Here is a 25,394-nt window from a genome sequence, read left to right on the forward strand (position 1 = left end):
ACTCCCCCTCACTCACCACTCCCCCTCAATCACCACTCCCCCTCACTCCCCACTCCCCCTCACTCACCACTCCCCCTCACTCACAACTCACCCCTCACTCACCACTCCCCCTCACTCACCACTCCCCCTCACTCACAACTCCCCCTCACTCCACCACTCCCCCTCACTCCACCACTCCCCCTCACCACCACTCCCCCTCACTCACCACTCCCCCCTCACTCACCACTCCCCCTCACTCACCACTCCCCCTCACTCACCCCCCCCCACCACTACCCCTCACTCACCACTCCCCGTCACTCACCACTCGCCCTCACTCACCACTCGCCCTCACTCACCACACTCCCCTCACTCACCACTCTCCCCTCACTCACCACTCCCCTCACTCACCACTCCCCTCACTCACCACTCCCCCTCACTCACCACTCCCCCTCACTCACCACTCCCCCTCACTCACCACTCTCCCTCACTCACCACTCTCCCCTCACTCACCACTCCCCCTCACTCACCACTCCCCCTCACTCACCACTCCCCCTCACTCACCACTCCCCTCACTCACCACTCCCCTCACCACCACTCCCCCTCACCACCACCCCCTCACCCCACTCCCCACACCCCACTCCCCTCACTCACCACTCCCCTCACTCACCACTCCCCCTCACTCACCACTCCCCCTCACTCACCACTCCCCCTCACTCACCACTCCCCCTCACTCACCACTCCCCCTCACTCACCACTCCCCCTCACTCACCACTCACCCCTCACTCACCACTCCCCCTCACCACCACCCCACCCACCCCCCCACTCACCACTCCCCCTCACCCACCACCCCCCCACTCACCACCCCCCACACCACCACCCCCCCACTCACCACTCCCCCACCACCACCCCCCCACACACCACCCCCCCACTCACCACTCCCCCTCACTCACCACCCCCCTCACACACCACTCCCCCACACCACCACACCCCCCACCACCACTCCCCCACAACCACCACCCCCCCTCACCACCACACCCCCCACCACCCACCACTCCCCCACCCCACCACCACCCCCCACCCACCCACCCCCCACACCCACCACTCCCCCACACCCACCACTCCCCCCTCCACCCACCACTCCCCCTCACCCACCACACCCCCTCACCCACCACTCCACCCTCACCCACCACTCACCCCACCCACCACCCCCACACCCACCACTCCCCCTCACCCACCACTCACCCCACCCACCACCCCCCACACCCACCACCCACCCCTCACCCACCACTCCCCCTCACCCACCACTCCCCCTCACCCACCACTCCCCCTCACCCACCACTCCCCCCACCCACCCACTCCCCCTCACCCACCACTCCCCCCACACACCACACCCCCACCCACCACCCCCCTCACTCACCACTCCCCCTCACTCACCACTCCCCCTCACACACCACTCCCCCTCACTCACCACTCCCCCTCACCCACCACCCCCTCACCACCATCCCCCTCACTCACCACTCCCCCCTCACCCACCACTCCCCTCACTCACCACTCCCCCTCACCACCACTCCCCCTCACCCACCACTCCCCCTCACCCACCACTCCCCCTCACCCACCACTCCCCCTCACCCACCACTCCCCCTCACCCCACCACTCCCCCTCACCCACCACTCTCCCTCACCCACCACTCTCCCTCACCCACCACTCCCCTCACCCACCACTCCCCCTCACCCACCACTCCCCCTCACCCACCACTCCCCCTCACCCACCACTCCCCTCACCCACCACTCCCCCTCACCCACCACCCCCCTCACCACCACTCCCCCTCACCCACCACTCCCCCTCACCCACCACTCCCCCTCACCCACCACTCCCCCTCACTCACCACTCCCCTCACTCACCACTCCCCCTCACTCACCACTCCCCCTCACTCACCACTCCCCCTCACTCACCACTCCCCCCTCACTCACCACTCCCCCCTCACTCACCACTCCCCCTCACTCACCACTCCCCCTCACTCACCACTCCCCCTCACTCACCACTCCCCCTCACTCACCACTCCCCCTCACCCACCACTCCCCCTCACCCACCACTCCCCCTCACCCACCACTCTCCCTCACCCACCACTCTCCCTCACCCACCACTCTCCCTCACCCACCACTCTCCCTCACCCACCACTCTCCCTCACCCACCACTCCCCCTCACCCACCACTCCCCCTCACCCACCACTCCCCCTCACCCACCACTCCCCCTCACCCACCACTCCCCCTCACTCACCACTCCCCCTCACTCACCACTCCCCCTCACTCACCACTCCCCCTCACTCACCACTCCCCCTCACTCACCAATCCCCCTCACTCACCACTCCCCCTCACTCACCACTCCCCCTCACTCACCACTCCCCCTCACTCACCACTCCCCCTCACTCACCACTCCCCCTCACCCACCACTCCCCCTCACCCACCACTCCCCCTCACCCACCACTCCCCCTCACCCACCACTCTCCCTCACCCACCACTCTCCCTCACCCACCACTCTCCCTCACCCACCACTCTCCCTCACCCACCACTCCCCCTCACCCACCACTCCCCCTCACCCACCACTCCCCCTCACCCACCAATCCCCCTCACCCACCACTCCCCCTCACCCACCACTCCCCCTCACCCACCACTCCCCCTCACCCACCACTCCCCCTCACCCACCACTCCCCCTCACTCACCACTCCCCCTCACTCACCACTCCCCCTCACTCACCACTCCCCCTCACTCACCACTCCCCCTCACTCACCACTCCCCCCCTCACTCACCACTCCCCCCTCACTCACCACTCCCCCTCACTCACCACTCCCCCTCACTCCCCACTCCCCCTCACTCGCCACTCCCCCTCACTCGCCACTCCCCCTCACTCGCCACTCCCCCTCACTCGCCACTCCCCCTCACTCGCCACTCTCCCTCACTCGCCACTCCCCCTCACTCGCCACTCCCCCTCACTCCCCACTCCCCCTCACTCGCCACTCCCCCTCACTCGCCACTCCCCCTCACTCGCCACTCCCCCTCACTCGCCACTCCCCCTCACTCGCCACTCCCCCTCACTCGCCACTCCCCCTCACTCGCCACTCCCCCTCACTCGCCACTCCCCCTCACTCGCCACTCCCCCTCACTCGCCACTCCCCCTCACTCGCCACTCCCCCTCACTCGCCACTCCCCCTCACTCGCCACTCCCCCTCACTCGCCACTCCCCCTCACTCGCCACTCCCCCTCACTCGCCACTCCCCCTCACTCGCCACTCCCCCTCACTCGCCACTCCCCCTCACTCGCCACTCCCCCTCACTCGCCACTCCCCCTCACTCGCCACTCCCCCTCACTCGCCACTCCCCCTCACTCGCCACTCCCCCTCACTCGCCACTCCCCCTCACTCGCCACTCCCCCTCACTCGCCACTCTCCCTCACTCGCCACTCCCCCTCACTCGCCACTCCCCCTCACTCGCCACTCCCCCTCACTCGCCACTCCCCCTCACTCGCCACTCCCCCTCACTCGCCACTCCCCCTCACTCGCCACTCCCCCTCACTCGCCACTCCCCCTCACTCGCCACTCCCCCTCACCCGCCACTCCCCCTCACCCGCCACTCTCACTCACCCGCCACTCTCACTCACCCGCCACTCTCCCTCACCCACCACTCTCCCTCACCCACCACTCCCCCTCACCCACCACTCCCCCTCACCCACCACTCCCCCTCACCCACCACTCCCCCTCACCCACCACTCCCCCTCACCCACCACTCCCCCTCACTCACCACTCCCCCTCACTCACCACTCCCCCTCACTCACCACTCCCCCCTCACTCACCACTCCCCCTCACTCACCACTCCCCCTCACTCACCACTCCCCCTCACTCCCCACTCCCCCTCACTCACCACTCCCCCTCACTCACCACTCCCCCTCACTCACCACTCCCCCTCACTCACCACTCCCCCTCACTCACCACTCCCCCTCACTCACCACTCCCCCTCACTCACCACTCTCCCTCACTCACCACTCTCCCTCACTCACCACTCTCCCTCACTCACCACTGTCCCTCACTCACCACTCTCCCTCACTCACCACTCTCCCTCACTCACCACTCTCCCTCACTCACCACTCTCCCGCCCTCACCACTCTCCCTCACCACTCTCCCTCACCACTCTCCATCACCACTCTCCCTCACCACTCTCCCTCAAAGGGCGATCCTAAAGGAATCTACAACCTTCGATGATTCCTTTGCGCGATTCAAAGAATCGATTCCTGGCGCATAGGAGGTTTCTATTTTTAATTACAGAGTTTTATTTTCATTCGTATGTTATGTTTTAAAGTTTTCAGGAGTTTTTAATTATATTTTATCCCCGGTCAACGCCGGATATTTCCCATTCGTAGCAGTTTATATCAACTCTAAAACCAACTTATATTAAACGGAATTAAAGCGATTCTAAATGAATCTACAACCGTCGATTCATTTTCGCGATTCAGAGAATCGATTATTGGCGCGGTCGGGTTTAGAATTTTAATTACACAGTTGTATTTTCATTGGTATGTTATGTTTTAAAGTTTTCAGAAGATTTTAAATGTATTTTTCCCCCGGGCAACGGTGGGTATATCGAGTTTATACCACAAAGTCGTCGCCTGACAGAGTTGCGTGTCGAGGCCTAGTACCGTGCAGAGCCTCCGGCCTCGCCTAGATTGCCCACCCGGCTGAGGCTGGGTGCTGGGCCCGTTCCCCCCCCCCCCCGCGCTACAATAATACTGTCTAATCGCTATAATTGTATTATCTACCGACCCTATAATAGTAATTGCACACATTGGGGTGGAAGGGGAGTGAAGAGGACGTGAAACTTTGATGAATTTACCTCAGAGTCGCGTATTAATGCGTGCGCATATTTTTAACGGGAATTAAAAATGGCGTCCACCCCGCAGCGAAGTTGTTGCTACCCGTTGCCAGGGACAACCGCCGTGGTCCGCGCCGGCCGACAATATTAAATATATAAATAAAGGTTTAAATAAATAACTAAAGAGAAATCGCACTAAATCGATAATCGGACCGATTTAAAGTTTAGAGACGAAAAATCGGAAATGCCTAAGTTTACCGCGGGCCGGGGGCGTGCCCACCTGCAAAATTTAATCTCGGCGAACCCCACGGTCCGAGAGCTAAATCCCCCGGAAGGGAGCGTACGCAGACAGACGGACGGACAGACAGACAGACAAAAAATGAATTATATAGGTTAGATAGGATTGTTTCCTGAAAAAACTTTCTATGAAATTGCAGTTCATATAGGTAGGCTAAGAATTTACCTTGTTTTTTACTTTAAATTTTACTGTGCAATAGAGTATTGTAATTCATAAATACATACAGTATATAGTTTATACAGTACGGTACTGTAAATTGCTGTTTTGCTAAATTATCACCATTCTTTAAGACTCCTGGGTAGGCTAGGCCATTTTTGACTTACGATATTTTTGACTTACGATGGGGTAAACGTAACGCATCTCCATTGTAAGTCGGGGACTACCTGTATATACTGTTAGTTTCCAACACTCAGTACACACGGTCAATACACACACACAGTACACCACACACTGTACAGTGTACACACATTATACACCCAGAGTACACCATCCAGTATAGTTTACACACAGTACATCACACAGTTTCCACAAAGAGCACAGTCAGTACACACAAACAGTGCATTGAACAGGAAACACAGTCAGTACACACACGGAGTACACCATAGCATACAGTGTACACACAATACACACACGCAGTACGCCACAGTATACACAAAGTACACTCAGTCAGCACAAACACACAGTACACTACACAGTATACTGCACAGTATGAACAATATACACACAATCAATATATACAGAGTACACCACGCAAATATACAGTGCACGTATAGTACACCACAGTATACACAAAGTACACACAAACATTACACTGAACAGTATATACGGTCAGTACACACACGGAGTACACAACACACTATACAGTGTACACACAATCAGTTCACATACACAATATGCATAGTGTATACGCAATAATTGCACACACACAGTACACCACACAGTGTACACACAGTAAACACACACACACGCAGAGTACACCACAAAGTATACACAGTCAGTACACACCCAGTAAATACACACAGAATACAGCACGCAGTATGCACACATCAGTTCACACACACACAATACACCACACAGTATACACAGTGTACACAGAGTACTCACACGCGGTACACCACACAGTATACACAAAGTACACTCAGCCAGCACATACAGAGTACACCACGCTGTATACACAGTGTACACATTGTCAGTACACACACAGTATATATACACTCACACAGTACACCATGTAACATAAATAGTGTAAAGTCAGTACACACAGATTACACCACCCAGTATACACAGCGTACACACACACGCAGTACACCACACAGTATAAACAGAGTACACACAGTTGGTACACACACATCGTACAAAACACAGTGTACACACAATACACAGAGTACACCACACAGTACACAGTGTACACACAGTCAATTCATACACACACAATAATACACAGTCTACACCAGGGGCGGTTTCTTCATTAGGGCGATTGGGCGACGCACCACCAATGTCATTCAACCACAGAGTCACGCTAGCCGTCACTGTGCCTCTGGATATAGTCCAATCAGCGTCATGTCACGTTCTGTGGAGTACCGCCTCTTTTTGGGCGATTTCACTCCGGCTGAGAATCGCCCTGAGTGGCCCCATAGACTTACATTCAAAGATGTTTTTTTTCGAACGGGGGCGCTGCAATGCATTCTCTATGGCTTCCAGGAGGGCTCGCCCTAACGTGCTTACGTCATCATACGTAAGCACGTTTCATCCAACAATATAATTTGTCGCCACCTAGTGGAATCTTTAATAAAATAAACTTGAGGGGATTGTATATTAATAGTGAGTATAGAAACAAACAATATGTATTGTAAGAGTCACTTTATTTTTCATTAATATTAAAGAAGTGAAGTTGCCTTTACATGTGTAATAAAAGACTTGACCACGATCTCTGGCTCAGTGTCCTTTATTTGGTCCGTACTGTATTACCCACACGGCTGTCTCCTCTTTGCTCAGTCCCCACAGTGCTGACTCCGATGTCTCTCCAGACTCCACCAGCAGCCCCTCCGTTGGCCTCTGTCGCTCTTGTAGCCCCCACAGCAGCTCCGCTGCTGTTACTCACTCTCAGCCCCCTTGGCTGTAATCGCTGCTGCTCACTCCGCAGCGCTGACAGCCTCGTGCTGTCTCTCTCTCTCTCTTCGTCGCCCCTGCGACTCTCTGCAGCCACACCGCTGCCTCTAACACACAGCCTTCCTGGCTGTACTCTCCGCAGCTTCTCACCACCCTTTAGCTCCCTGCTATTCTCCGGGGTTGGCTCCCGCTGGCCAACGGTGCCCCCTCCTCACGTTCGCCCACGCGGCCCCACTCTTTTCCATTCACACCCCGACTGACTTCTCTTTCCGGTTTACCCACTTAAGGACCCCAACCTTTCACCCACGTCACCTGGCTCCGCCTCCCCATGACGTCACATCCGGAAGGTCGCTCACGCCCGCATTACACCACCCTCCCCCGTAGAAAAAACCCAGCCGACCTCGGCTGAACAATACCAAAGCGTAATGCGGTGAACCGACCTTCCGCGCTAAAGGACACCAAGCATGCAATATAACAACAGAACAATAACAACAAGAACATCAACGGACGTACAGAAAGCATGCAATAAATACAAGGGTAAGAACAAGAACAACAACACAACATACAATCAACGAAACGTAAGTGATTTAGAGCGTGTGCGCGTCGCCGGCCCGTCTCGGACGGTCGGCGGCCCGCGCGCAGAACGGGAACGCGATGGAACTCGATGAATGACAGGGGGTAATTCTCCTGTTGCGGTTGGAAGTCCACCAACGTCCCGTGTTCCCGAAGAATCAGTCTTGGCCGTGTCCTTTGAATGTGCCTGCGGCGGGGTCGGAAGGGCTACAGGGCTCGAAGGTCTCGCAGACCTGGCAGGCGCCCTCCGAGCAGGGCCCCTCGTCCCCCTCGGTGTCACGGCCGACCTGTCTGGAACAGGTACGACAGGCGCTCGAGCAAGATCAGTGGACGCAGGCAGGGGAGAGTCGGCAGCAACAGACCCCGGCACAAATCTTCGGTAATACGAGGCAAATCCCAAAAACCGCCGAACATCCCCCACGGTGGCCGGAGTCGGCCAATCCCGGACGCACGCCGTCTTTTCAGGATCCGTGGACACCCCCTCAGCACTCACAATGTGCCCCAGATAACGGACGGACCGTTGCAGTAGGTGGCATTTCTTTGGTTTAAATTTTAAATTCGCAGAGCGCATCCTCGTGAACACTGTCTCCAGCCGTGTTAAATGTTCCTCAAATGTGCGGCTGAAGACAATGACATCGTCCAAATATATAAGACACGTCTCCCACTGCAACCCCGTCAAACGAGCTCCATCAATCTTTGAAATGCGCTTCATAGCCAAGTGAAGATCAATCCCTCGGCAAGGCCAGATATCAACGACCCCCCCCACGGGGTAATGTTCTCTTATAGAGACAATAACGCCCTAACCCAAAACCCGTGAGCCCCCGGCACACCAGGTTCAGTCTGCCACCGCACAACTGAACCATGACTCCCCGAGCCATATGAGCACACGGCCCATTAGTTTAAGACATACCACGGAGGTTTCGCCTCCGGGCTGTCAGGTCAGCCATCAGCCATAGGCCGACGTGACCACCACTCGTGCATCACCCAATCAACAATGGCAGGCATAACAGATGGAATATTTGCCCCACCGAGGTTTTTCCCGCGCGCTCAAAATGGCGGCCCCCTTCGCCCAGCGCGTTCGCGCAATATCTCGCGCGCACTCAAAATGGCGGCCCTTTCCGCAAAGTGCATCGACGCCATACCCCGCGTGTGCGCAAAATGGCGGCCCAACGTGCGAACACGTGGCCAGTTTTCTCCATTCGTGCACCCCAACTTCCCTTTGCTGGGGGTCACGAATTGCATCCCCCGTCTTGTTGTAACAATCCCAACAACGATAGACGCACAGCCCCAGCTTGCTGCGCGCAGCAGTCATATCGGGGAATTTTTAACCAATATTTTACCAACCACATTGGTTACACAACCCAACTCGCAAAGCAACTCGTGGCTGCATGCGACCAACCGAATACGCGACGCAACTTGGCGCCAATTTACGGTCCCATTAGCATTAACCTTTGAGACACCCACAACGGCGTCATCACGCACCCTCAAAGCGCGCTCTCTCTCTCACAAAGCGCCGTTACCCATAATATACACAAAATCGCGTGTACATAACATCCATACGACCAAATAATAGGGTCCCCCTCGAATTTGTTACCAATTTCCAAACAGGTACGCACAATTAATAACATCCCAACCCCAATAGTCAATCAATGCATCGCACCCCATAACCGTACAGAACGGTGTAACAGCACATACAGTCAGCATATCGCGATCACACGCGCACATTTAAGCACAATAGCAAGCCGATCTGCAGGTAACCAACACACCATTAATCCAGTCGTAACATTGCAGCAACAACACAAATATTCTCTCTCTTGCAACAACCACATCGCACATAGCACCTCGCAGCACAATACACCAAAAAAAATATATATATTTTTCAATTAAGCCCATCGCACAAGGTAACCCACGAGATGATACAGCGCAAGATACCCGACGCTCCCGAGTTAATAATTAACTTCGCCACCAATATAACAACTCCACACCGCAGCGCACACACACAATTTAACACTCAGCAAGCACAGCATACTCTCCGTCCATTCTCAACACACGTACACACTTTAATTGACACCGAGCAACAAGCAGATAGCGCGTTCATCGTTATTACACACACATACCCACAGTCCGAACCGCGCTCCGCACAATCGAGTCATGAGAGAAAACAAAATCGCCCCCCCCCGGCCCTCGAAAGATGGGTGAGGTGTGTGTAAAGGCCGGGTGCGTATCGTTACGACCCGCCCGGGGCTGCAGCAAGAAGAGGACGGCAGGGCGGCAACTTGAGTCGTCTCGCAGAACTCGTTCGGCGACTTGACTGCTCCGTTGTCACGCACCCGAGCCAGGACGGAAGAGCTCCCGCCCCAGCAGCTGTAGCGTCGTCGTCCTCTCCTCGCAGCTCCCCCTCGCAAAATAGCAGCTCACAGCAGGCTGCTCTCCCCGCGGCACCTCCAGATGGCAGCGCAAGGCTGCCTCTCCGCCGCGATGTTGAAGATGGCGGCGTCTCCCCGCCGCGGTGAAGACAAGATGGCGGCTTCCCGCCGTTTCTCCCCTGCCACGCCCAAGATGGCGTCTTCGTGCCGCGTGGCAGATGGCGCTGGCAGCGCAGGCAAGGCGTCGGCCTGCAGACCACCATCGGCTCTCCCCACTGCCGTCGTCGGCGTGGTGAGCTCACACGGTTTCGCCAGCACGATTTTCCAGGTCTCCAGCTGCGCCATCTGTCTCAATCGTAAGTCGGATGATGTAGCAGATGATGGCACAGGAATATTCTTTCTTCCGAGCCGTCTTGACAAGCCGTTTCACTTCTGACACCAGTGTAATAAAGGATTCGACCACGATCTCTGGCTCAGTGTCCTTTATTTGGTCCGTACTGTATTACCCACACGGCTGTCTCCTCTTTGCTCAGTCCCCACAGTGCTGACTCCGATGTCTCTCCAGACTCCACCAGCAGCCCCTCCGTTGGCCTCTGTCGCTCTTGTAGCCCCCACAGCAGCTCCGCTGCTGTTACTCACTCTCAGCCCCCTTGGCTGTAATCGCTGCTGCTCACTCCGCAGCGCTGACAGCCTCGTGCTGTCTCTCTCTCTCTCTTCGTCGCCCCTGCGACTCTCTGCAGCCACACCGCTGCCTCTAACACACAGCCTTCCTGGCTGTACTCTCCGCAGCTTCTCACCACCCTTTAGCTCCCTGCTATTCTCCGGGGTTGGCTCCCGCTGGCCAACGGTGCCCCCTCCTCACGTTCGCCCACGCGGCCCCACTCTTTTCCATTCACACCCCGACTGACTTCTCTTTCCGGTTTACCCACTTAAGGACCCCAACCTTTCACCCACGTCACCTGGCTCCGCCTCCCCGTGACGTCACATCCGGAAGGTCGCTCACGCCCGCATTACACATGCTTAAGCTGTTAATTTATCCATTGCATGGGTGGACCTTATCCTTATCAATCATCCAGACATTTGCCCCCCCTGAGAGATTTTGCAGGAGCCGCCACTGGTCTACACACAGACAGACTACACCACACAGTATACTCAGTGTGTGTACACCACTCAGGCAGTCCCACCTCGTCACAGACGGCACGATCGTAGTCGGCAGGACAGAGCTGAAACGTTCAACTATTTAGGCTGTCAACTAAAATACAACCGTGGGCCCGTGATTTCAGCCGGAACCAAAAAGAACGCCACGTTACATTTACGTGTCTGAGCATCTCTACTGTTGTTACTGTTATCATAGAATCGTCTCATTTCCATGTGTAAAAGAACGCCACCCACCTGAGTCCCTCACCCTGCTCGCTACGTGCAGTCTCTCAGGCGACGATCCCTGCCCCGAGGCTCGCTGCTTAATGCAGAACTCTGCTCTGGGGAGGCAAAGTCCTTTGAGGTGGCGGATTTATGTGACCAAAACACCTCCACTCCCACATTTACACCCTACTCCACCATCTAAGCAACCTTTAGCAGAAGTCTAAACACTTGCGCGTTAGTTTATTGAGTTTCGTTGAGCCGGTTGGGTGAGAATTGGTAGAAACCCAGCCCAGTTTTCAGCCTCGAAGTATCTCTATGAGTCTCTATACATCGCTATGGGGCCGTCCATAAATGACGTAATACGATTTTGACTCCCCCCCCCACCTCGTCACACGGCGTCACAAAAAGTCAGACCCCCCCTCAAATATGACGTCACAAAGCTCTGCCCCCCCCCAAAAAAAAAACATGCTTCAAATCGCTTTAAACTATTGTCATTGTAGTGCGTATTTAATGTGGCGCTGCACTCTGATGTTGTAGGAGAAGACATTTATTAAAAAGTCTAATTAAGTAGAAAGTGTTGTCTATATTTATTTAAAGTTGCGCATTTTGATGTGACGTCACATTTCTCACCCCCCCCCCCCTCGTCACACATCGTCACAAATGTCTGAACCCCCCCCCTAGGTGCGTGACGTCATTTATGGACGGCCCCAATGTATCTCTATGAGTCACTCTATGTATCTCTATGTTAGTTAGTTAATTTATTAAGTTGTTTTATCCAACTGGGCCAGGATTGGGAAAATACTAGCCCACTTTTCACACATCCTCTATGCATATCTCAGTGTCTCGATGAGTATCTCTGTGACTTCATTTATTAGATCTGTTGAGCCAACTGGGCAGGATTGGAAGAAAACCTAACCCATTTTAACCCAGGCAACCGTGAAATATTTACCTTACGAACCTCGTCGGACCAGTTTGGGAATGTAAAATCCACGGACGTCAGAACTCAGCACATAAATATGATCTCACATGCATTGACCCCCATGCTCGGCACGCTTCATGGAAGGTGCTCTAAATTGACTGTAATGTACTGGGTGTGTCCGAAAATGAATACAACATACCGAGAAACGGAACGGTGAATAGTTTAATTGTTAGTCGATGAAACACGCAGTAGTAGTAGTAGTGCTAGTCTGGATTTCGCGACCAATATTATCCATGACGTGTTTTGGGTTAGATCGCGTAAATATAAATACGTCGTTAAACTAGCCAATAAGTAAGGGTTTGTGTCACGTAAACAAAACGTGGTGCCAATTCGTTACTAGTTCAGCACTAACCGGTTGTATGTTGAAGCGTAAACCCATAACCTTTACCATTCGAGTACCGTGATGTTTCACAGGTAATTACAACCAGCCTCGTCAGGCGATGAAGCTGGTTGTATTGAGTGTTGGCGGGTTTAACGACGCATTTATACTCTTTGGTTCTTTCGGCAAAGTCACGTAGGTATAAAATAAAATAAATCACGACGTTTCAATCGCAACACAAGCAGTCGTCCTCAGGCGAAAAAAAGATTAATAATCCAGCAGTGGAACTGCTGAACTAACGAGAGAGCAGCTACAACAAGGCTATATATGTGGCAATGGACAAGCAAGCGGGGTCTGAGCTATAAAGGAATTCCACCCCCGGAAGCAAGCACCTCAGTTGTGTTAATGGGGGATTAGGGAGAGAGGGATTAGGGAGAGAGGGATTAGGGAGGGAGATTACCATTAATGAGCTTCCGTCGCCTTCGCCGTATAAGAGTATCATACCCGCATATGCGCACAACAGCAGTGTTAATGAGAGATTAGCACCATGAGAGTGCAATCCAAGGATGTGAACATGAGAGTGCAATCCAAAGAGAGAGACACAGAGAGTCGGAAATAACAGCTGACATAGGCAGGTTGGATGGAAACATCACAGTCAGCTAAGACTTTACCTGGTTAATAACGTCCTTCCAATGATTGCTCAATATGAATCCATCTTCTCGGTTGAAGTTATGTCTATGTTTATACAGTATATCTGGATGGCTTCATGAACAGACCATTGATAGTAGCCTAGCCCGAAGGTTTGCAGAGTACCTTGGTCTCGGAAAAAACAATATCATGCGAGCCCACAGCGTCATCAATCTTGATTTTAAGCTTTTGTGGCTACAGGAATCCATACTCATCAGGCGAGACAAATACAGCAGAAGAACTCCTGCTGTATTTGTCTCACCTGATGACGATTGCTTGTATTGTGATCAAAATGTCGTGATCTATTATTTTGTCTACCTACGTGACTTTACTGAAAGAACCAAAGAATACTGAGTTATCGGCGCAGTGTGATTCCTGTGTTGCGTGGGTAGAACGTCGGCATGGCATCTGCAATTTGCGTGCGGTGCGACTGCGTGCGGGGGGTTAGGGGGGACGGTGTGTGCGCGAGAGTGAGTGCGGGGCTGCGGCGTCAATGCGGTGTTGGTAATTTGAGTGTGCGTGGGTGAGTCGCGCATGTTCGAGCAAACGACAATAGCATTGTGTGTGAGCAGATTAGAGTTTAATCACCCAGAGGCGCGCGCGCATATTCACGCCGCCGTTTTCAAGCACCCGGCCTTTGTGCGAAACGAGCGCCTTGCAGGGGCGCACGCGTGCACGCAGCCGCCCCCACATTGGTGGCGGTGTATGCGGGCGTGCGCGGGGGTAACCCCGGGCGGCGGTGAGCCAGCCCGATTTAGCGATGTCTCTCAGAGAGGGCGCTGGTGCGTGGGATGGGGTGGGGCCGATCACTCGATTGGCGGGGAAGCCGGCGAGAGGCGGCCAACGAGGAGGAGGGGGGTGGACGTCGGCCCCCACACGGCCCCCTGGCTATCACAAAATGACAGCAGCTCAACCAAGTGGGCTGATCCCCTCAGCGCATTCATAGCAGCGGACAAAGGAATCTAAAACACGTGGCTGCAGTGGTGATGTTCGTTTTTAGATGTGGTGGGGAAAACCCGGAGGACCCGGAGACAAAATCCACACAGTGACCACCACGGTGAGAGAGAGATCGTCAGGGTCCGGGATCGAACCCACGACCTCCTGTATACCAGGCGAGGGAGTTAACATCTCCTCGCCACCGTGATGATGAGAGAGATAGATGCAGACTCCAAATTTACAGCAGCAGCAGGCGTCGTCAGGGTCAGGATCGAACCCCCGACCTCCTGTAGACCAGGCGAGGTAGTTAACATCTCCTGGCCAACGTGATGATGATGGGGGTGGTGGTGGTGGCGTTGTGGGTGGTGGTGATGATGGTGGTGGTGGTGGTGGTGATGGTGGTGGTGGTGGTGATGATGGTGGTGATGATGGTGGTGGTGATGATGGATGATGGTGGTGGTGATGATGGATGATGATGATGGTGGTGATGATGGATGATGGTGGTGATGATGGATGATGATGATGGTGGTGGTGATGATGGATGATGATGATGGTGGTGGTGATGATGGATGATGGTGGTGGTGATGATGGATGATGATGATGATGGTGATGATGATGGTGGTGGTGGTTGTGGTGGTAATGATGATGATGGTGGTGGTGATGGATGATGGTGGTGGTGATGATGGATGATGGTGGTGGTGATGATGGATGATGATGGTGGTGGTGGTGATGATGGTGGTGGTGATGATGGATGGTGGTGGTGATGATGGATGGATGATGATGGTGGTGATGATGATGATGGTGGTGGTTGTGGTGGTGATGATGATGGTGGTGGTGATGATGATGATTGTGGTGATGATGGTGGTGGTGATGATGGATGATGGTGGTGGTGATGATGGATGATGGTGGTGGTGATGATGGATGATGATGGTGGTGGTGATGGATGATGATGGTGGTGGTGATGATGGATGATGATGATGGTGGTGGTGATGATGGATGATGATGGTGGTGGTGATGATGGATGATGATGGTGGTGGTAATGATGGATGATGATGGTTGTGATGGTGATGATGGATGATGATGGTGATGGTGGTGATGGTGGTGGTGATGATGGGGGTGATGATGATGGTGATGATGATAATGGTGGTGATGATGATGGTGGTGATGATGATGGTGGTGGTGGTGGTGATGGGGAGTGCCGTGGCGTCGTGACCCCCCTACTCAGGAAGCGAGGTTTTGTTCCACTTTCGGCTGTCTCGGCATCCGCCCTGTGCAGCTGTAGTGAGTTCTTATGGAGACGTTGTCGTAAAGGCAACACGGTTTATTCTAGATTTGAAGTTTTCGTGACTGCAGGGATCCATACTCCTTGGTTCTTTCGGTAAAGTTACGTAGGTATAAATCATAAAATAAAAATAATAACGACGTTTCGGGCGCAACACAAGCGTCCGTCATCAGGTGGGACAACCACAGCAAGAAAACAATTGCTGAAGTGGGCAAAAGGGCTGCTGTGACAAGAGACTATATAGGTAAGAGAAGGTGGGGAGGAGCCAAGGAGGACTGAAAGAGAGGGTGGGGGTGTGGGGTAGGGGGAGTGGGGTGCTGAAGCTAAGACACATACATGGCAAAATGCCGGAGGGAGGCTGAAGAAACTGGAGATGCAGATATGAAGGCAAACCGTAAAGCAGTTAAGGTTTTACCTGGTTAATAACATCCTTTCAATGAGTGCTCAATTTGTGTCCATCTTCTCGGTTGAAGTTATGTCTATGTTTATACATCTGGATGGCTTCATGACCAAACCTTTGATAGTAGCCCTGTATAAACAAAAAAATTATAATATAGTGTACAATACTGTATCCGTGTACAATTCTGTACACTACAGGACGACAAATCGCGGGCGGCTGAACCTCACTGCCTCCTCAATCGAGGCTGGGAACACTGCGTGACCTGGGACCCGCAATGGACTGCTTGGGAGACAAGACGGAGACAAGACGGAGAGGAAGGCGCAGACAAAGTCAGAGACGAGACAAGACAGAGTCGAAGGCTAGACGGCGACGAATGAATATTAAATGAAGACGAAATGAAGACGAGATTGCACCGCGTGTTCTTCTGCAGCAGCAGCATAACAGTGGCCAGTGATTTTACAGCGCGTACAGGAATCTCGCGGTTAACCGTCAATGGTCAAGCCGCCACAGGGGGTGCGATCGGCCGACCTCTGTACCTTGATAAACTTGCCATGAAACCGCGAGAGTACTCAGCACTAGATTCACAATGGGAACAAATAACTCCAGCCATGTTTTATTACATCAATTGATCGTGTATTATAGCAAGGAAACACCAACAACCTCTTCAATCAAACTGTATCACCCATCCCTCAATGATAATCCCCAAAACAATTATTTAATTAACCCTATTAATAACCAATTAACACTAAAATAGAGTCATACTGGCATTAAAACGTCAGCTTTATAACAAACAATACACTTCTAAATAATCACAAACCACTAACCTAACCTGCCAAGCACAACCAATCAGCCCGCAATCAACTCTGATTATTGTTGGTTATTTCAGTACGGTTTTGAGCAAGATGGCCAGGATTGGGCAACACTTTTCACCGAGGAAACTGGAGAGCAGAACAGTCTAACTCCGTGTTACTAACCTAACATCAAAACTAAGAATAACATATTTAAGAATCACAGTTCAGAGACAATACACAGCATATACTATTGAACATCAAAAATAAAATAGTTTTTTGTTAAATCTCATTAATGGTCCTCAAAATCTATCCGGGCAACTGTTGTTGTTCCAGTGCCCAAGCAGGCTATTATTATTAGTTAATTTTAACAGCACCGCGAGGCACCAACTGAATACCGTGAAGAAAATGTTTGCAATTTAAAAGCAGTGACCTTGAACGCCATCTATCTGGGAAAGACACATGGAAGGTACATTTTCCCTTCAGATGACAACAAAACATTGATTATATTCAATATTGTGTAGACAGGGTAGAGTTCCTTTTCCTCCGATCTGCTGAAGATTTTATTTTAGTGAGCTCATAACGGTGCTTCGTGGAATGAGGTAGCCTGGCATCTGAGATAAAACGGATAAGAATAAAATAGTTGCATCAAGATTATTCAAGGCCCTGACTTGTGACGCATCGATAAAAAAAAATCAGAATGTACCACATGGCTGTCATTGTGACGTCATAGCACATACTGATTGACGTGGATCGGGAAGCTGTTTCACGCGAAAAAGAGCTGCTGTGAATGCCTAATTATGCCGTGTGCAATCTCCAACGAAACGTGGGGAATAAAAACAAATTCAAAACCTTACACGCTTTTCCAACATCCCAGTTGCGGCGCCGCAGTGGCAAGGTAGATGTTATCTCCCTCGCATGGTATGCAGGAGGTCGTGGGTTCAATCCCGTCCCTGATGCCTGTTGTATATTTCGAGTTTGCGAGTGTGTCTCTCTCTGTCCCTGTAGTGGTCGGGAGAATGTTTCTCCGGTTTTTCCCTCCACAATTAGAATCAACATAACACGTTCAGAGTATTAGCTGGGAAAATTATTTGTTTAGTTTAAGGTTGGCCAACAACTTCCTTGAATTGAACACCTCTACTGCTGAGTAGCGATGGAGGGTTATAGTTTAACTTATTTTTGTACATTATATCTACACAAGAAGATATCACCCACAATAAACTGGTTAATCTGGAATCACAATACAGCACTGGTCGTGAGAGTATAATCTAGGAATTAAAACAAATATTGAACATCGTGCTTTAAAACAATGCGTGAAAAACAAAACAAAAACTCTTTGGAGAGCTTGAATGCAGCGGTTGTATCACAGGCCTTTAGTCCATTACAAAGACAAATAGACCCCGTGTAGCCTTCAACAGACTGTTGGGATAAGTGGTGTTGGTGAGTAGCACATATGAGGAACAGCACGGCACATGAAGGGGTGGGTGGCCAGCACCACATCAGCCGCCTTTGTCTCCCTGGTGGAAGTATTTATACACCACACCAGGTACTCATTTGAGACTGTGTCAACCTAGGGGAGGCCGAGGACCAGTTCAAATAATCATCACTGATGGTGGCCTTGAGCGGGAATCGAACCTTGGTCGCCGGGTTCATAATTTAGGGCGCTAACCACTACAATACCGCTCCCCACAATTTGTTATACCATTACCAATACCCGCCATTCACCACAAACTGATGGTGATGTCACCATGGCGCCTGTACCAAGCCAGGTGCACTGTAAGGCCACGTGAAGTGTTGAAGGCTCGCTGACAGACGCAGGTGCCATGGGTTGAATGACTGAGATAATTGGAAAATGTATACTGTGCCAACTTGCTGCATTTAAGCCACCCGATGCTCCGCTTGTTGTTGTGAGCATCGCTCCTCTGTCCTCCATTGTTGTTTGAGGGCAACTGCCTCCAACTGTCCAGTAGCATCCTTCACTAGCCTCTTCTTGCGAGGCTGATCTTAACACCGCTGGCACCAGTCTTTGGCAAGTCCAATCAGTGCAACATCATCCCGAACCACATTAGTCCATCTCTTCTCCAGGCCGGGAAATGCTCGTTTAGCCTCCTCTATCTGGTCAAACAGAAGTTGCTTGGCCATGCGATGGCTGGGCATTTGGACTACGTGCGTCAGTCAACACAGCCTTACCTGCCAGAGGAGCTCACTGATGAGAATGTGTCCAGATCTTTCGAGGATTTGTGAGCCCCTCACACAATCCAGCCTGGTTAAACCCAGGATGGATCGTTGGCAGGCCAGCTGCATGTTTCTAACCAGCGCATATATTCCAATAAAGGGGTCCACTTTCACAAGCATAGAGAATAAAGGGCATGACTGTGGCCGAGAAGACCCGAAGCTTTGTGTGGAGCAACAGAACAGGTAGCTTCCCCATAGCATTATTCAGCTGATGAAAAGATAGTGCTGCCCAGCTAATTCGAAGTGAGACCTCAGCAGTCAAACCGGAGCTGGTAATAAGCACACTGCCCAATTAGGAAAAACTCTCCACTCTCTCCACAACCGCCCCGTCAAGAATGGGGAGCTGAGGAAGTGAAATGTTTGGAGAGGGGGGAAGGGCCAACCATTATATAAACGGAGTGGTAACTCCTGCAATCTCTCATTTACTTGATACAGCTGTCGTGGCTGTGACAGTTCCACCTGAAGACGGAAGCTTATGTTGCCTCCGAAACGTCGTGATTTTTATTTTTATTTTACTTTTATTAATTTTAATGTTTTACCTACGTGACTTTACCAAAAAAACCTAAGGATATGAATCCTTGCAGTCATGAAAGCTTCAAATCTAGAATTATATGTGACTGTGGGTATCTATGCGAGTATATGGGTTTATGTAAATCTCTGGTTATCTATATTAGTCTGTAGATTTGTACGTGAATCTGTGGGTACGTATACAAGTCTATGAGTATATATGCGAGTCTATGGGTATCTATGTGAATCTGTGGGTATCGATAGGTCGATATTTGAGTCTATTTATGTTTAATTGAGTCTGTGGATAGTTATGTGAGTCTATAGAAATCTATGTCCACGGTGAAGTGAATAGTGCACATCTCTGACAGTAATCAACCAGGGGAGCAACAGTGCCTGAACGATTAACCTACACAGCAAGGCTCACAGCGCTCTTATGCTGGGTCCATGTCACCTCTCCTGAGAAGCCTAGCAGAGGCCGGCGCAGGAGCGTGGACACGTGGCTATTGTGATGCTGCCGTCTAGCACTTTGAACGCAGGGAAGAGTGGAGCACCAAACTGTACGAAACAGTAGGTGTGCAAGTGGACCCGTGCCTGTGAAACATCATAGAATGACAGTCGGTCCATGTCACAGTCCAGCAGAATGCCCACCCTGTCAATGTGGCAGCCGCTACGGCCACCATCACAGCTGATTTCAATGTTGGTTTGCAGTGCGTCATGAAAGGCACTCAGGTTGCCATCGTCCTCGTCATCATCATCGTTATCGTCTCTGTATTCGATGCACCACGACTCGGCATTTCCGCCCAGCTCTGCATCGCTGGTTTTGCCCCTCCGCTCCATCGATCCGCAGCAGATGCCCACGCACCACCCGTCGCACTCGCTCACGTCTACCTCCCAGTAGTGCAACCCAGAGAAGTAGCTCTCCTCACACAGCGCCTGCCTCAAGTAGGAGAACGCCTCACAGCCCTCCGTCACGTCCCGCCGCCTCCTGAGGGGCCGAGACAGGATCAGGGCCTTGCCACCGTCGTCTGCGTCCAGTTGGTAATGGAGCGAATCTTCATCAAGGGTTGGGCTCCTGAAATCTTCTCGGATGAAGAACGCACACGGAAAGGACAGTGGTTAGTCATCGGCTCCCTTAGCTGGTGGACTGCTCATGGTGTTCTGATACAATGACAAACAACGGTGCTGGAGGCTCCCAAACAACTGAGCTGCCACCGTTCAGATCTTGGGGTTGAGTAGAGGTTTCAGCTGCCGGTGTTCAAACTGGGTACTCAGGGGTTCATGACTATGGTCAAAGTGCGATCGCCAAAAAACATAACCGTTGGGTCGTCTCGTAACTATATACACAAGGACAGCGTGTACATCATCAAAACGTGTTTATTTGCATGTTTTACCACAAACAGGATGTGTGAGCCATGCAGACTCGATGATTCCTTGCAAAAGGTGTGTCTATTTGGTGTTTGAACATCTTAACACCTCCTGTATTATTATTATTCTGTTTTACAGAAAGGGTAATAATGCTTATAATTTTTATCATCACACAAACTGAAAACTTATCACTCCATCTCCATGGGAGAGTGTCCTTTTAGGTGCATTTCCACCTTGGGCTGCCATTCTGTCTCTTAGTCTGCAACATCACCCATCGGTCCCGCTAATAGATGAAACTGCCCAAAGCCCAAACCCACTTAAATTTCCCCTGCCAAGTCAAGATGATGCCACTAACCTTTGCATTATTTCTCTGTAATGCGTACGGCACTCTTTCTGTCTCTCAGTGCAATTCTATGCATGCGACCTCTCCATGCTCATTTGCGCCCCTTTTGAGTGTCCATTCGGGTTGTATACCAGCGTCCCCCCCACCCCCCACTTGTGATTCGGTGTGTGCCACAGCAGATCCTGTGCGTGCTGACGGAACACCCCTCTCCCTGCTGTAGCTCGCCTGGACCGCTGCCGCCCGTTCTCTTGCGCCTCTTCACTTCGTCGCAGTCATTCGTTCCCAAACTCTGAATTCGTAGGCGGTAGCAGCTTTCCTTTGTTTTTGGATGGCGTGGCCACACAGACATAGTCACATTCATTAATGTGAGATTCGTGTTTTACGCATCTGGTAACTCCCTTCATTTAAATATTTCCATTTGTGGAATAGCTGATTGCACTTTCCATGTTCAGTCAGCACGCGATATGGACATCCCACTTCCCCCGCATGGCAGTGAGCCTCCGGATAGCAGGAGGGTGGTTAGAGCCTCAACACCTCTTCTCCATTGCCCATTCTCGTCCTCTTCCCTCCTCCTCACCCCTCCACTCATTCCTGTGCCTCCCCTGTAGCCCCTTTCGTGATCCCCTAAATAGACCCTCTGTAGTTGCTGTCACTCTTTCCTCAATACCTGGTAGCTCGCGACTACACCATTCCATTCTGTGTCACCGTGTTGTAAGCCATGTTCATCAAGCGCCTGGCATGAAGGTGCTATATAAATATATGTGTGCAATTAGATTCGATCACCAGATGTACCACTTATTAACGTTTTCATCGTTATCAAAATATATAACAGGAACGGTGGGTGAGTGATTCGGTGAGTGGGTGAGTGAGTTATTTATTGGGTGAGTGAATGAGTGGGTGGGTGAGTGAATGAGTGGGTGAGTGAGTGGGTGGGTTAGTGAACGAGTGGGTGGGTGAGTGAGTGAGTGAGTGGGTGGGTGGGTGAGTGAGTGAATGAATGAGTGGGTGAGTGAGTGAGGTGGGTGAGTGAATGGGTAAATTGGCCTTTACCATCTGCCTAGTTATGGCCTTTTGCCCTCTGCAGGTTCTGTTTATTTCCTGACTTTCCATACACAGCGGCACATTGGTGGGATCTACGGATTAAATGCAGAACTTTACAATTGTAAATTATTATTAATTATATTATTATTAAGTGTGTTCTCTATTCCACAACTTTGACGCCAAATAAAACTATCCCCTGTATAGCCTGTAGCAGTCTGCAGGGGCCAGTGTTGTTATCGAGCAGCACTGAGGGGGTGGTTGGCTATCACCAGACCCGGGCACATTTGTCTCCCCAGCGGTGATGTTTACTACACACCACACCAGGTACTCATTTGAGGCTGAGTTGAGCTGGGGTGGGGGCTGGGAGCCCAGGACCGGTTCATATAAACATCACTGGTGTTGGTGGCCATGAGCGAGAATTGAACTTGGGTCGCCTGGTTCGCAACGCAGCCATTCGTTAACCACTGCGCCACCGCAAGCATACACACACACATACTTACTTCTGAGCATCGCGTTTTCTGTCTTCCAATTGGAGATTCTTGGGGAGAGACTCTCCAGCAGGCCACGCAAGGACGAAAATAGGTCTCTAGTCACGATGTTGTCATTTGGTGGGTTCTTCATCATCGCGGCCGTTATCCTGAACGTGGAAAATATAAATAAGGAATGAGAATATCGTGGATCTATAGGAAAACCTTTGTTGGCCAGTATCAAGATGATTACAAAGAATAGGATTGCAATACCCTTCCCGGTAAGAATAAGAATAATGATACAGGTGTTGTGTTAAGATGTTCAAACACTAAATAAACACATCCATTATTGCAAGGCATCATCACGTCTGCGTGAACCACACATCACGCGCGTTGCAAAACATGAAAACAAACGTTCACTGATAATAATAACAATGTATGCATTGTCTTCAAAATTGATTGGCCTGCACCAGAGCAACAGCCTCCTGGAGGAATCCGATGAGGTATAAATCTCTTTTTCACAGATTTCCAGTAGGCACGGATACAAACGTTATAACAAACAATACAAAAAAACATGATCATAGTGAAAAGTACAAGAAAGGTAAAAAAATTACCCAAACATACAAATAACACAAAACCAACTCGCTTTTACCAGACAAATCTCACTGAGGTAATAACTTATTTTTTTAAAGCTACCTGGACACACATGATAACTCAACAAAGTGGCTTACAAATTTGACGGTTATAGCAGCAAAATAATCTAAATAGTCTAGATGCATGTTTCTAAATGTGGAGGAAAAACCCGGAGGAGCCGGAGAAAAAAATCGACGCAACCACCAGGACACAGAGAGAAATGCAGACTCCTAATATACAGCGGCAGGCATCAGGGTCGGTACTATCACGATGATGATAAAATATGGCAATAATACAGTCTCCTTCATGACAAGGCCATAAAGGAGACTGTAGCTCTGGTGTAGGCCAATCAGTTCCAATGGCAATGCGTAGATTATTCTTATCGAAGTCTGTTTGCATGTTTCACTACAATCATGATGTGCGGGTGAACACAAACTTGATGGACTTACGATCGTAGGTGTCTCGACATCTTAACACAACTCTGGTGTTATCATTGCGGGGAAGGGTAAAGCGAGCATATTATTTATTCACCATCGTAGTACCAGTAAAATATGGATATTGAATGTTCAATTAAACTGGGATTGGGAAGTTGAGTGGCCGTGGAGTGACGTGAAGGTGCGCGACCTACCTTCTCTCCAACTCACCGCTCACCTGCGACAGAGGGACAGGGGGCGCACGCGTGAGACATCCATTGGTAAGCTGGTCACCATCTCAGGGTAACCTCATCTCATGTTGATATACGGGGTGTCCCAAAATGAATGCTACACCAAAAAAAACGTTTAATATCTGTATTGTCATTCGAGATGCTGATATGAATTTAATATGAATGCTGCAAGTAATAGACGTTTACGTTTTAGTTTATTTAATTTGTTATGGTATTGATTAGATATGCTCGAATTATTAATAAACTTGTATATGTCGCCCATCGTTCAGAAAAAAACATTTTAAAACACAGCTGTAGGCATGCATGATGACTCAGCATTCACAAAATAATGTTTAAGTTCTTCCAGGTCAGTTGGTTTGCGAGTCTAACACTTTACTTAAAAAACTGAAATACAAATCTAATGGTTTTAAGTCGAAAATAGAAAGCCTACGTGTAAACAGAAAGCCTACGTGTTAAACTAAAGAAATGAGTTTGTCAATCTAGATGATGTAAAGGTGCATCGTAGCTCTCAGTGGCTTCCTAATATCAGAAGGAAACGTATTCCAGATGGCCGCAGAAGCAGCGTGTTTGAAAATGCCACGCAATGAAGTGGTGACCGTTTTTGTTCGACGGCTGAGCCAATAGCCACCGCTGCCACTGCTGCTGCAAGGATGACAGGAGTTCGCATGATGGTGGTATACAGCTCCTTGACGAGATCACCGAAAGTATTGTGTGGTTCATTCGTGGCAGGCACTTTGTGTGTGTCATGAGCGCGACCTTATAACACGGTATTCCGTTCAGCAACCGGAAGCCAATGCAGCAGCAGTAGCAGAAGGTGCTATTGACCATTTCCACACTACTGGTGTCCTCTGTTCTCCACGTACCTGGATAGCCCGCACGTGATTCGCTTCCTGCAAAGCCGCCTGCACCTCTTTGGTGACAACCACCATCTCAGCGACCATCATCTCTCGGGGCGCCATCTGGGCACGGATTAGGCCCAATAGTTGACTCTGTTCTGCATGTGCCAACTGCTTGAGCGTGGCCCTTTCTTCCTCGAGGGACTTGATTGCAGCGTTAAAAGCGTCGTCTATGGATTTGTCAAAAGCTGCTGACGTTCCCTGAAAGAGGACGAGTATATAATTTTAGCGTGAAAAGATTACAGTTGTAGTTGCAAGTACCACCGCTGCATGGATAAGCATGAACCACGTGAGTTGCGAACTGTCA

The 25,394-nt window shown here is 51.1% G+C and overlaps 1 protein-coding gene across 1 annotated transcript in view; it reads right to left on the reverse strand.

Annotated features, from left to right (window-relative positions):
* Nucleotides 1–16,745: 16,745 nt before the first annotated feature.
* The window catches only part of LOC144737882 (E3 ubiquitin-protein ligase TRIM21-like), a 33,753-nt gene continuing 25,104 nt past the window's right edge, over nucleotides 16,746–25,394 (reverse strand). The window contains exons 4-7 of the mRNA XM_078620767.1: nucleotides 25,055–25,288; nucleotides 24,156–24,178; nucleotides 22,928–23,064; nucleotides 16,746–20,757 (exon numbers count right to left, since the gene is read on the reverse strand). Coding sequence (XP_078476893.1) covers nucleotides 20,144–20,757; nucleotides 22,928–23,064; nucleotides 24,156–24,178; nucleotides 25,055–25,288 — 1,008 coding nt within the window. The 3' untranslated portion in view covers nucleotides 16,746–20,143. The remainder of the gene's footprint in view (nucleotides 20,758–22,927; nucleotides 23,065–24,155; nucleotides 24,179–25,054; nucleotides 25,289–25,394) is intronic.

The sequence above is a fragment of the Lampetra planeri genome, chromosome 75 (genome assembly GCF_965212315.1).
Source record: "Lampetra planeri chromosome 75, kcLamPlan1.2.h2, whole genome shotgun sequence".
Classification (NCBI taxonomy): Eukaryota; Metazoa; Chordata; class Hyperoartia; order Petromyzontiformes; family Petromyzontidae; genus Lampetra; species Lampetra planeri.